The 13,092-nt window shown below is 41.5% G+C and overlaps 1 protein-coding gene across 37 annotated transcripts in view; it reads right to left on the bottom strand.

The window, feature by feature from the left end:
• Window positions 1-13,092, bottom strand: part of CELF1 (CUGBP Elav-like family member 1) — a 91,829-nt gene that overhangs the window by 30,527 nt on the left and 48,210 nt on the right. For 16 of the 37 annotated variants that reach the window (XM_058447033.1, XM_058447034.1, XM_058447035.1 and 13 more), the window contains exons 2-3: window positions 5,663-5,734; window positions 4,249-4,400 (exon numbers count right to left, since the gene is read on the bottom strand). The exons of 4 other annotated variants lie outside the window; for them this stretch is intronic. In XM_058447033.1, coding sequence (XP_058303016.1) covers window positions 4,249-4,319 — 71 coding nt within the window. In that variant the 5' untranslated portion in view covers window positions 4,320-4,400; window positions 5,663-5,734. Of the gene's footprint in view, window positions 1-4,248; window positions 4,406-5,662; window positions 5,739-13,092 lie in introns of those variants that run through there. 17 more of the 37 variants (XM_058447025.1, XM_058447026.1, XM_058447027.1 and 14 more) reach the window with 3 other exon arrangements.

Below are 13,092 nucleotides of genomic sequence, written 5' to 3'. Positions count from 1 at the left end.
TTAACAGAAACAGGCAGTTAGTAGTGAAGTCAGAAGTGGAAAAGTTGCAACTAGAGATAGCATGGGTTAAATGGAGAAGCTCAAAGTGCTGTGGTCAAAAGATAATGGGTCATGCTACAAGAAAGACCTTGAAAACATTATGCCAAGAAACCAGTCACAAAAGGCCACATAGTATGTGTTACCATTTATATGAAAATGCCCAGAACAGGCAAATCTACAGACAGAAAGTAGGTTGGTGGTTGCTTAGGAATGGGGATGGGGGAAGGGGGACATGGGGAGGAAGAGGGGAATGGTTGCTAATGGGTACAGGGTTTAAGGGTGATGAAATGTTCTGCAATTAAATAGTGGAAATGGTTACACAACTCTGGAATATACTAAAAATCACTGAACTGCTCACTTTAAAGGGTAAACTTTATAGTACGTGAATTACGTCTCAATGTGAAGGGGAGGGAGAAGGGATCCGAAGAAAGGTCATGTTGCAACCAAAGTTATAAGGTAGTTAAGAGTAGAAAGGAGGTACATGTAGAGTGAGCAGTTGTATATCCTGGGGTCAGAAAGATACAGTTTCTAGGTCTTCTAGCTGCAGAGCTCCTGATTAGATTACAGTTCAGTCCACCTGTGTCCTTTTAAGAAAGCCCTTTCATATATGCTAGCTTGAGTGGACATCTGTTCCTTGCAGCCAAACAAGACCTTCAAACGGGATCTGTTTAAAAATAATTCCTGAAACCTTTCATTATTAATTTTTTCACTCCCCCTTTCTCATTACCTGTTGACTTCCCTTTAATTATACACAAATAGAAAAAATTCAGATACTTACCAATCCCTCCACCTCCCCAGCAGGCAAAAATACTTGTTGCATTCCAAACTTCAGCCACCACCCACCCTTATACAAGGTCCCTCTGGCTCACATACAGTGCTGTGGAAAAACTGGAACAGAAGTGCATGAGAATAAAAAGGGCCCAGAAACACTGGCCTGAGTTACTTACCAGCTGCTCCCTAGTGAGAACAAGACAGAATAATACATTTATGCTGTGAGAAAGTTAATTTTCATTTGGATAAAGGTCAATCTTCCTATCACGCGGGGTGTTAGGTACTAGAAAAAGCTATCTCTAAGGACAATAAAGACAATAATAATTTAAAGTCACCATCCAACAATAGAATAGCTAACAATATGCTTTTAAAGGTTTTCAGCCTTCTTCCCTGAGGTATGGAGCTGCAATCATCTTTAGTATCATTCATTCAACTGTAATTCCCAAGCTTTTGCTATGGTGCCAGATACTACACTACAGGGCTCTGTAAGACTGAGCAATATGTGCCCTTGAGGCAATGTCACTGAAAAAGTAGAAGGGCACAACTATAATCCTCTACAAATCCTATAAAGGAATGTTTAAAAGTTCTATGAAAGAATGGCTAATGTGATTTCACTTTATTTGGAGCAGGGGGAGGTGTGCGTGCAGAGATTTCAGCTGCATAGAGTAGGCAACTAGAAAAAGTGCTACATGGCATGGAGGAAAGAGGCCTAAGGGTGATGAAGAAATGGTAGGGACTGAGGAGAGATGGGAAGAGTGGGATAACATTAGAAGGGAGAAAAAGGACTTGAGAAAGTTATGGGCAGAGTACAGAAACAGAGAAGAGATCATACTAGAAAGCTGACTAAGAATAAAGAGGTAGGTCAGAGAGACCCAGCGAAGGGCTTTCCATGTTACAGACAGGCTTGGAGTTTATTCCAAGATTTTAGATTGAGTGAATGATCAGATCTGTCCTTTTAAAAGATACCTAAAAATAATCTAGAGGATGAAATAAGGCAGGGAACATGCAGATCAGAAGGTTCTTGCATAAACTAGTACCTAAGATTAGCGCCCAGTCTCAGCCAATACTGAGGAATTTTGGGCCAGGATACACTAGGGTCTGGAGTTCACTTGAACTCCAAGGAGGAGAGGAAGAGAAAGAAACTAACAACTCTTGGGTTCTAATGAAGACAATATGGGAAGTACTTTTTGTGGGGAAGTCTCTAGATGAAAGTAATCAGTGAGCAGTATTTAGAATAAAGTCATAGACCTCAGAAGACATTTGGGGGAACAGAGATCTGAGAAGCAGAGAAGCACATCAGTGTCCCCTTAAGCAATGGGAGAGTGAAAAGAAAAAAGTCTGGGACACAACTCATGAAAATATCCATATCTCAGGGTGCAAGCAAAGTAAGAAGCACCAGTGGAAGCTTAAGAGTGATCAATGAAGAATCAAGAACATTGGCTAACTGTTCACTGACACTAGAGGCAGCCTGGTCTAGTGCGCAAAAATACAAAGACCTTTACCTTTAAACTTGTATTTCAGGCCCAACACTGATTACTATTTGTCCTCAATCTCTCTCTCACCTGGGTTTCTCATGTTTAAAATCGGGGCAACAGCCTATGCCCAGGCACCCTTGCAAAGCTTTGGTGAAGATGGGTGACTAAAAAGATGCAAACGCACTTCGAAAAAATGTTGACAATCCATTCCCCGACTGACTCTGAGAATGACCTGTGTCCACTAGCTCTTGAACTTCAGTCTGCACAAAAAACATGCTGGACACTTGTTAAACTAGAGTCTTGGGGGTCTTATTCTAGAATAAAAACATCTGAATTTTTAAGTTCCAGGTGACTTTCATGCAGTGGTCCATGGTCCAGATTTAACGAGATACTGAATGAGTCCAATCTCTTAAAAGATTAGAAAGCAGGCTGAGAAGAATGCTGTTATCAATGCTGGGTTGAACACCAGGCAGTGGCAAAGCACAGGAAGTGTTACAATGAAAGATAATTTGAGCAACAGTCTTGTTTTTAAGGATCATAAATCCTGGGACATGGAAATACCCTTATTATGTATTAAACATGATGATATTCACTGTAATTTCACCTGTTACTGCTAAAATAAAATTTTAGTAGTAAAGAACTCTCATAAAAAGACAATTACTGTAATTTTGGAGACTACAGAGGAGGCATAAGATCCATTTCAAAAGAGTAAGACAGGCCAGGTGCCGAGGCGGCAGGATAGCTTGAGCCCAGGAGTTCCAAGACCAGCCTGGGCAACACAGGGAGACCTCATATCTACAAAAATTTAAAAAATTAGCCAGGTGGTGGTGCATGCCTGTGGTCCCAGCTACTTGGGAAGCTGAGGCGAGAGGACTGCTTGAGCCCAGGAGGTTGCCTGGGCAACAAAGCAAGACCCTGTTTCAAAAACAGAGAGAGAAACAGCTAACTTTGAGCCCTGCCCCCCAACTATTCCACAAAGAACTGTTTGGTATCTACTATTATCCACACCTGTTACATCTAATCCCAGGGTAGACTGATTTGCACAGGGAGGCCTAACCTCAAAGACTTGCATTAACACCTGTTATCTAGAGAATTTTCTACCATTTAATATTCTTGGCTTTGAATAACCTAAAGCTCATTTGCTGGAGGCTCCAAAATACTCTGAAGCCTGGTTACAGTGACTGAAATCAGGGGTTGGAAATGTGTCCTTCTCTACAAAGTCCAGAATTCAGGTTCCTCGCAGCCACAACTCAGGGCTAGGTTAGCATTTTGGCTGTGTACAATAGCAGTTCTTGGACAGTACTGCAAGCTAACAAGGTTTCTCACTCTCACAATTTATTTGGGCAAATTGCCGATCAAGATTGATCCAATTTTGCTTTTTTTGGAGGGTAAAGGACAATTTGATGTTCCTAAAATCATGTGCTGAGCTGTATTTTCAATTAGACTCGGCGGGGGTGGGGGGAATCAAGGTCCAGGATTGTACTTTGTATGTTAATACAGAATGTTGTAGACGATAAACACACTGACTGTAGCTACCAGTCTCCTCTGTGATATGAGACTAAGAATCTAGTAACTTAATAAAATAGTTCCTTCCCAAAAGATTATTTGAAATTGCATGTCCAACCCAAAGCAACAATGCTATAGTTTAAAAAAAAAAATACCTTGGAATCTATCATATAGGAAAACACTACAGCTTAAAGAAATTGGAGCTGGCACACTTGAGCTGATGCTGTTGGTTATATATCAAATGCACCTTTATGTAAATAACTTAAAGCTTGAGGAAATAAGCAGTAATGAGATAGACTACAATTGAAAATAATAGCATGAGAGAATTCAGATTGTTTTGGCTTCTTTTCCCATTTTTTTCTTCCCCTTCTTAAAAAAAAAGAACCAATTTCATTAAATAAAGAAAACAGCCCAGTTCCTCTGCTTATGATAAAAATTAGACAACAAAAATACTTACACGGGACTGGAATTCAAAGAGCAATGATCCACCATCATTTCTGGAAGGAAATCCAACTTAAACGCAGCCATCACCTCACTCTCCCCTTCAGAAGCCAATGATATTAACTTGCTGCACTTGTCTGATCCACAAATACACACAGCTTTAGCTTCCTGGGCCCCACAAAAAACACAAAGTGGAAACAGGAGCTCAGGGAAACCAGCAATAAGTGCCACAGAAAGAGGCAGGACTGGGGAAGGGGTAGGGAAAGGGAGTATTGGATTAAAATGGGGATGTGACCATGTGAAGGGAGGCTCAGCCCAGCACACAATGAAAGTGCTGATGCGCCAGGCTTGTTTTGTGCGATTTTCCCTGGCGAAGCAGTACTAAGTGCACTGTCAGATAAATAGAGTGTCAGATCCATGAAGATAGCAGTGGCTAACAGAGCAGAAGAAATACAAACTTGTTTCACATCCTCCAAACTCCTCTCTGCAAACCAGTTTTTAAGGTCCCCCAAAGCCTGAAACTACCTGAAGCAAGAAAAGGCTCCCCGAAGAACTGGGTTGTTAGCCTTGCTTTTAAACTTACGTTTCCACGTGCCAAAGACAGCAACGAGCACAGTGCTTAGGTCCAAACTAACCTCAGAACAGTCACATAAAGAGGAATGATAAGACCATCAGAAGCAGGCCAGAGGCAAACTGGTTGAATAAACTGGCCACCAGAAACTTACCACTCACATACAACTGCCTACAGTGGATCAGCCTTGCTTTTTTTTTTTTCTTGATATTTTCAAAAGAGCATCAATTTCTCAACTGACCTTGCTTTCTTGATGATGTGCTATCTAATGATTAGAGCAAGGTGTGCTATCTAATGGTTCCTCATCTGGGTGAAAGACTTCAAAAACCCTTTGTTCAGTAACACTCATTAGATGGCACAGGGAAATTTTCTTTACTAACTCTGAAGCTTAATTTGCCAGAAAATAAAAATCGAATAGTAATACTCTGCTTCTTACTAGCATACTAGGAAATAATGTATTTTCAGTTCTCTGTTGTCCTTTCTAAAGAAACAAAGAACAAAACAAAAGCCACCATAGTGATAATAAAAGAACTAGGGCCTACCAGAGACAACATTCAAACATGTAAGGGAGAAACCAAGAAATGAAGTCTCTTCATTCTCTTTTTTCCTCCTTTAAACTGTTGCTAAAACCAAGACTAGTGAGTGCACACATAAAAATTCTATTACGGGTGAGCAGTAGAGATGGATATACTTAGCAGTCAAGGCAGATGTGTGCTCGCGTTCTCAATTTAGCTCCACATCCCCCCAAACAACAAATGGTGGCATTTCAATATTTAGGCAGTGACTCTAAAATGTTATCTCTGAAGGCTCCCAAATTTCACAGGCTTTCTTTCCATTTTTATCATTAGAGTTGCCTTACCTCAAAGATTTCACTTCACCCAAGCTCAGTTCACAACACAGGGAACTTTGAAAAAAAGAAGTTATGTTCAGCCTGCAAAGAAGTAAAACGAATGAACTCCTAAACACACAGAGTTAACGTTAAAAAAAAAAAAAAAAAAAAAAGGCAATACACAATGGCACAGGCCTAAAAGTTCTAATCTGTGTAACAATGGCTAACATCTGTCTGCATCTGACCCAGGAAGGTGAAAACGGTCTCTTCTGTCCATGTCCAGACGTCATCATCCAAAATCTAGACCTGTAACAGCAGCTTACTGCTTTTTCTATTTGTGCCAGAGACTCGCTCATCTGATTTACTACTACAGAGGCAGAAGTGGCAGGAGCTCTCTTCCACCCTATTAAAGCAGCAAAAACAAGCTGCAAGTGAGAGGAGACGGTGCAACTGACACACAGTACACAGTTTACCCAGCCCATGCCTGTCAGGCAGAAGATGGTAACCCTAGCTGGGGCTGGTTAGATTACTGGCTATGTTTGTCCTAGTTTCTCCTACGTACATTGGAACTGATGGCATGCCTCTTCCTATAGAAAGCTGCCTAGACCAAAGAATAACTTTGAGTCGACAACCAAATTAGATCTTTTAGTGCAAGAATTCCTCTAAAAAGACATTCCAGGCTTTAAAAAGGCTGAGCAATATCAGCTCACGGTGGCTCGCGCCTGTAATCAATCCCAACACTTTGGGAGGCCAAGGTGGGCGGATCACCTGAGGTCAGAAGTTCAAGGCCAGCCTGGCCAAGATAGTGAAACCCCATCTCTAATTAAAAAAACACCAAAAAAAAAAAAAAAATTAGCTGGGCGAGGTGGCACATGCCTGTAACCCCAGCTACTCAGGAGGCTAAGGCAGGAGAACAGCTTGAACCCAAGAGGCGGAGGCTGTGGTGAGCTGAGATCACGCCACTGCACTCTAGCCTGGGCAACAGAGTTAAGACTCCATCTCCCCCCCCAAAAAAAAAAAAATTCCTTTAAAAAGGATTCAATAAATTTCAAGGAACTTATCTAAATTTCAAGGTTATTGTGTTTTTAATATTTACTAAAAACATATGAAATCTAATTGTATCTCTAGTTCAAATCAGAATCACATCTATAACAAAAGACTACTTAAATGGAGACATTACTGAGTTGCCAGGTACTGCCCAATGTATGAAAGGATGTGCTCTCCTTAAAATAGTTTCCACCAAGCCAAGGGCTGGGAAACATGATTTAGAGTAATGTCTTAAAATCATTTTTTCCCAGTCATAGAACTTTTGTTCAAAAGTCTCCAGAGGCCCAATTTATAAAGCAGTGAAAATAGAAAGTAGGGCCCATAAATTCTCTGTGCTTATACTGCTATTAAAGTCCATTTTATGATTTATAAAGCAACACCGCTTTAAAAACCTACGAGATGGAAATTTTTTTTTTTTTTTTTTTTTTTAAGTAGAGACGGGGTTTCACCGTGGTCTCAATCTCCTGACCTCGTGATCCACCCGCCTCGGCCTCCCAAAGTGCTGGGATTACAAGCGTGAGCCACCGCGCCCGGCCGATGGAAATGTTATTACATGAAAGAGGGCACTTCTTTTTTGGCAGGTCACAAGAGTTATCTCAGTATAATTAAATTCAATATACTTTGGGAAAAGAGAGCACAGAAATTAATCACAAGTCAATTTTAGAAAGAGGTTATGAAGTGATAAAAACAATTATGGGAATACAAAAATGCAAACATTAAGGGAAATTTAAAAGTAGAATCAAAAGAAAGTTATTCACAAAAAACTGCCCGTGTGTGTGTGTGTGTGTGTGTGTGTGTGTGTGTGTAATGTCTTAATTAGTCCGGGCACGGTGGCTCAAGCCTGTAATCCCAGCACTTTGGGAGGCCAATGCAGGTGGATCACGAGGTCAGGAGATTGAGACCATCCTGGCTAACACGGTGAAACCCCGTCTCTACTAAAAATAGGAAAAATTAGCTGGGTGTGGTGGCACATGCCTGTAATCCCAGCTACTCGGGAGGCTGAGGCAAGAGAATCACTTGAACCCGGGAGGCGGAGGTTGCAGTGAGCTGAGATTGCGCCACTGCACTCCAGCCTGGGCAACGGAGTGAGACTCTGTCTCAAAAAAAAAAATCAGATAGACATTCCAGGCTTTTCCCACAAAGGAAGCATTAGAAATACAGAGGTGACAGGAGGGGTTATAACCAAGGGTCTGCTGCAAAAGAAGGCCTTAACTTTCCCTCAGCCTCTTTTTATCACCTGTTCCTTTCACTCTGAATGTACTTTCATGGTTTCCTGTTCTCTCCCTGGTTGTCTGTCTGTCTAGTTTTCTCTGCCTTGAATATTCTCTACTTTTTAAAAGAGCAACAATTCAACGCCTGATTAAATGAAGGTAGGAGCAATCAGCCTGCTGTAACATTAAGAACCCAAATCATTAAAAGTGATCAATATAGGTAAGAAAAACACTCAAAAGAACAGCATTCCTTGCATTTAGGATATAAGAATAGTATAAACTTAACAGGAAGATGTAAAACTGGATTAGAAAAGAGAAAGGCTAGCAATCACAGTATGTTTTGCCAAAAGGATGAAAAAGCAAACAAAAGCACAGTTAAGCAAAAAAAGCCTAGGTAGCATATGCAAATGTCTACCTTGATAGATGTAACCAGGGAGTTCTACAACAGGTGAACAGATTTTACACTTCCACCCCAATAATCTAAGTATGTTTGAAAGGGCAATAAAGTAAAGTCTAGTTATATAAGCACAGAGGAGATTAGAAGCTACTACTGAAAAGGGAATCAATGTCATTAAAAATCACCATCAATCTATATGAGGGAATTCAAATTGCAAAAATCTAGGGAATGGTCATAACCTCAGACTGCTGCTAAGTGGACTGAATATTTTACCCCCGAGTTTCTGGCAGTGAGATGATATAAGAGAGAAAAAAAGTAAGCAATTGATACTTGAAAATAACCAACTAACCAACTATAGTAACTTAAATTTTTGCACAGTACCTTCTCGGACCTAAATTTCATTTCTAAAATTGAGTATTTCTAATATAACTACTGGGTCTCCTGAGCTCCCAACCAAGTACCTTGCATAGGTAAAATATGCTGACACAAATTGGTAATTATCTCTGTGGCATTTCACTTTGTGGAAGATTTTTGTTATTGTTACAAAATGTGACAGTTAAGAATAATTCACGGGGCAGGAACACAGGCTCACACCTATATTCCCAACACTTTGGGAGGCCAAGGTGGGCACACTGCTCAAGCCCAGGAGTTTGAGACTAGTCTGGCCAACGAAGAGAGATCTATCTCTACAAAAAAATACAAAACATTAGCTGAGTGTGGTGGTGCATACTGTAGTCTCAGCTATTCAGGAGGCTGAGGCAGGAGGAGTGACTGGGCCCAGGAGGTCAAGGCTGCAGTGAACCAAGATTGAGCCACTGCACTCTAGCCTGGGCAACAGAATAAGACCCTGTCTCAAAACAAACAAACAAAAAACAAAACAAAAAAAACTAAGTTTTCCATAAGAATCTAGACAATGTAAAAATTTCTGAATGGTGGGGGAGGAGGGTTAAAGAAGAAATAGAAATATTGTAAAAAGAATTTTTCTGGCTGGGCACAGTGGGAAACGCCTGTAATCCCAGCACTTTGGGAGGCCAAGGCAGGAGCATCATTTGAGCTCAGGCAAGACTAGCCTGGGCAACATGGCGCCATCTCTACAAAAAAATACAAAAAAATAGTGAGGCATGATGGTGCCCACCTGTAGTCCCAGCTACTTGTGAGGCTGAAGTGGGAGGATCGCCTGAGCCCAGGAAGGTCAACACTGCAGTGAGACCTGATTGCACCACTACACTCCAGCATGGGCAACAGAGTGAGACCCTGCCTTACAAAACAAAATAAATAAAACATAAAAAATCTCCATTTCAGGCTGGGCGCGGTGGCTCATGCCTGTAATCCCAGCACTTTGGAAGGCCGAGGTGGGCGGATCACCTAAGGTCAGGAGTTCTAGACCAGTTTGGTCAACATGGTGAAACCCCATCTCTACTAAAAATACAAAAATTAGCTGGATGTGGTGGCAGGTGCCTGTAGTCCCAGCTTCTTGGGAGGCTGAGACAGGAGAATCGCTTGAACCCAGGAGGCGGAGGTTGCAGTCAGCCGACACCATGCTATTGCACTCCATCTTGGGCGATAGCGTGAGACTGTCACACACACACAAAAAAGATTTCCATTTCAAATCTAAAATCACTGTACCAAAAAAGCACTACGTTTAATAATTTGTTGTATGCAAGTTGCCTTGCCTGTAAAATTATCACATGGTATACTGAAAGGATATGACAAAAACATCACCATTTTGAAAACTAAAAAGTTTTCCATTTCCTCTCCCATCCTTAATCACAGAAAGACTCTGTACTCAGCTCTGTACTATTGCTGTGTACTCAGCAATAGTATAGCCTCAGAGCCTTCCTTGGAGTATCTGTCCCTAACCCTGACCCAACAGTCCTGTCAAATTGTGACCACCCTTCCAATCAAGTTGTACTTTCAGATCCCACACTAGTTCTGGAACTTAAGTGCATTTCTTAGTTGGTAACAATATACTGTAAGTTTATACTTTATTTAAGCTCCAGTGCTGATTTAAAAATCAGTATGTTAGGCCAGGCACGGTGGCTCACGCCTGGAATCCCAACACTTTAGGAGGCCAAGATGGGCAGATCACGAGGTCAGGAGATCGAGACCATCCTGGTTAACACGGTGAAACCCCTTCTCTACTAAAAAAATACAAAAAAATTAGCCAGCCATGGTGGCAGGCACCTGTAGTCCCAGCTACTCAGGAGGCTGAGGCAGGAGAATGGCGTGAACCTGGGAGGCAGAGCTTGCAGTGAGCCAAGATCGTGCCACTGTACTCCAGCCTTGCTGACAGAGTGAGACTCTGTCTCCAAAAAAAAAAAAAAAAAAAAAAAAGAATCAGTATGTTAGCCGGGCACAGTGGCTCATACCTGTAATCCCAGTACTTTGGGAGGCCGAGGCTGGCAGATCACCTGAGGTCAGGAGTTCGAGACCAGCCTGGCCAACATGGTGAAACTCTGTCTCTACTAAAAATACAAAAATTAGCCAGGCACAGTAGCAGGCACCTGTAATCCCAGCTACTCAGGAGGCTGAGGCATGAGAATCGCCTGAACCCAGGAGGCAGAGGCTGCAGTGAGCTGAGATCGTGCCATTGCACTCCAGCCTGAGTGACAAGAGTGAAACTCTGTCTCAAAAAAATCAGTATGTTGAACAAATTCTGGTTCCAGGAAGGTATTATTATCTGTATGGAATCTACTAAGTTCCGTCCTCATCTCTGTTCCAGTGGTGTCCAATCTTTAGGCTTCCTTGTGCCACACTGGAAGAGGAATTGTCTTAGGCCACAAATAAAATATACTAATGATAGCCGATGAGTTAAAAAAAAAAAAATTTTGCAGGCTGGGCACGGTGGCTCACACCTGTAATCCCAGCACTTCGGGAGGCCAAGGCAGGCGGATCACGAGGTCAGGAGATAGAGACCATCCTGGCTAACACGATGAAACCCCCTCTCTACTAACAATACAAAACATTAGCCAGGCGTGGTGGCACACGCCTGTTAATCCCAGCTACTCGGGAGGCTGAGCCAGGAGAACTGCTTGAACCTGGGAGGCGGAGGGGTTGCAGTGAGCCAAGATCGCACCACTGCTCTCCAGACTGGGTGACAGAGCGAGACTCCGGCTCAAAAAAAAGAAAAAAAAAAAATCTCATGTTTTAAGAAAGTTCATAAATTTGTGTTAGGCTATATCCAAAGCCCATCCTGGACTACATGCAGCCCACAGGCCACGGGTTGGACAAGTCTGTTGTAGAGTATTCCTCCCAGCTCTCTCCAGCATGCACACGCTCACCCCAACAGCTATAAGAACTAGGAAGCAGCTAGTTTTAGTGGGAGATAAGCCTGCCTTGGAAAATAGCTAAGGAGAAAGAGTTGGAATAGAGGGCAAAAAATATTTCTAGCTTCCTAGGGACATACATTTTGCAAATGTTATCCCATAATGTACAAAAGAAGCCATCACCTTTCTGAAAGCAACTTTTTCATATCTGCATAGCAGGCCTCATGCAAGAAGGTTAAAAAGATAGCCATGGAGCACACCCATTCAGTAGTTAGCCCATACCTGTAGCTTTACACTTCCCTCTCTGGACTATGTCTTCACTCTAAAAAACCAAGGAAAGAAAAATCAATGGGCCATGCCTAGACATCTCTCATGACTCCAGATATATCACCTCTTTCCAAAGAAAAGCCCCTCTGTCACCATGGCAGAATATAAAAATACAGAAGTACTCCTCCTGCGCCCTTTTTACTCAATACCTTAAAGATAAGTTGCATTTAATATCTCAAGGCTAATTTTAAAACACCATCAACTTAAATGATGGGGCAAGTAAAATACTAAAAGGTTTAAAAGGGTCTTGCCCTAAAATGTCATAACAAATAGCAAAACAATGACTGGAATTTATGAGGTTGAATTTCAGTACATCTAGGTCACCAAAACAATCATTTTTAACATCTACTTTTGTACGGGAGACTAAGAAAAGCTAATGGCTGTATAATTCTTTTAGCAATTAAGGATCGTGTTATTAATGTGGAGAGACCACACTATTTCCCCAAAGCAACCTTCCTGAATACATAGTTGCCGGGCATGAAACTCTACAAAAGCAACCAAGTTCCTGCCACTGTAAATGCATCTTGGTGGCCCTAGGGTGGCGGTGAACCACTGAAACCAAAAAAAATCAGAAGATGGGGAAGTTAATTGATGGTAAAAGCAAACAGAGGAACCACAAAACCAATTTGTTTTATTTTTAAACATATCAAACAATCTAGCAAGTAAAGATGGATTCTATAAAACTGCCCAAATTCCTACAAACTTCCACATACAACTCCTGCCAGCTGTATTTCTGTCTGGCTTTCACTACAGACAATAAACTATTCAAATTCACCAAGGACAATGTCTAAACTGGAAAGTACAAGAATTCCGACAGACAAAGCCAGACCCAGAACTAACTAGTAAGACACTGCCTATCCTCCCTGAAGACACAGAGATTTCTTAACTGGCATAAAATAGGTGCTCAAGAATTAACTTAATTTTTCATGCAGACTTAATTAGTTTCCAATTTTGCTAATAAAGTAGTGATAGTTCCAGTAATTTTAAGGGAAAAGTTTAAACTAATTAAAAAAAACCAGAACTTCCTAAAAGCATTTACTTGCACCTGCCTATACCATCAAAAGTCATCAAGAAGAAAAGAACTTCCATTTACTAAGTTCACAAACTTCATTCAATCCTTTATCATTATGACCATTTAAGGTGAGGACTACCCTAAGGATTCAGATGCTAAGGAAGATAATCTGCCCATGGCTTCTTGGTAGGTCTCTCTAG

This window comes from Hylobates moloch, unplaced genomic scaffold, assembly GCF_009828535.3.
Source record: "Hylobates moloch isolate HMO894 unplaced genomic scaffold, HMol_V3 SCAFFOLD_11, whole genome shotgun sequence".
NCBI classification, from domain to species: Eukaryota; Metazoa; Chordata; class Mammalia; order Primates; family Hylobatidae; genus Hylobates; species Hylobates moloch.
Note: the sequence above shows the minus strand (reverse complement) of the source record. Positions and strands in the feature narration are given on the sequence as shown.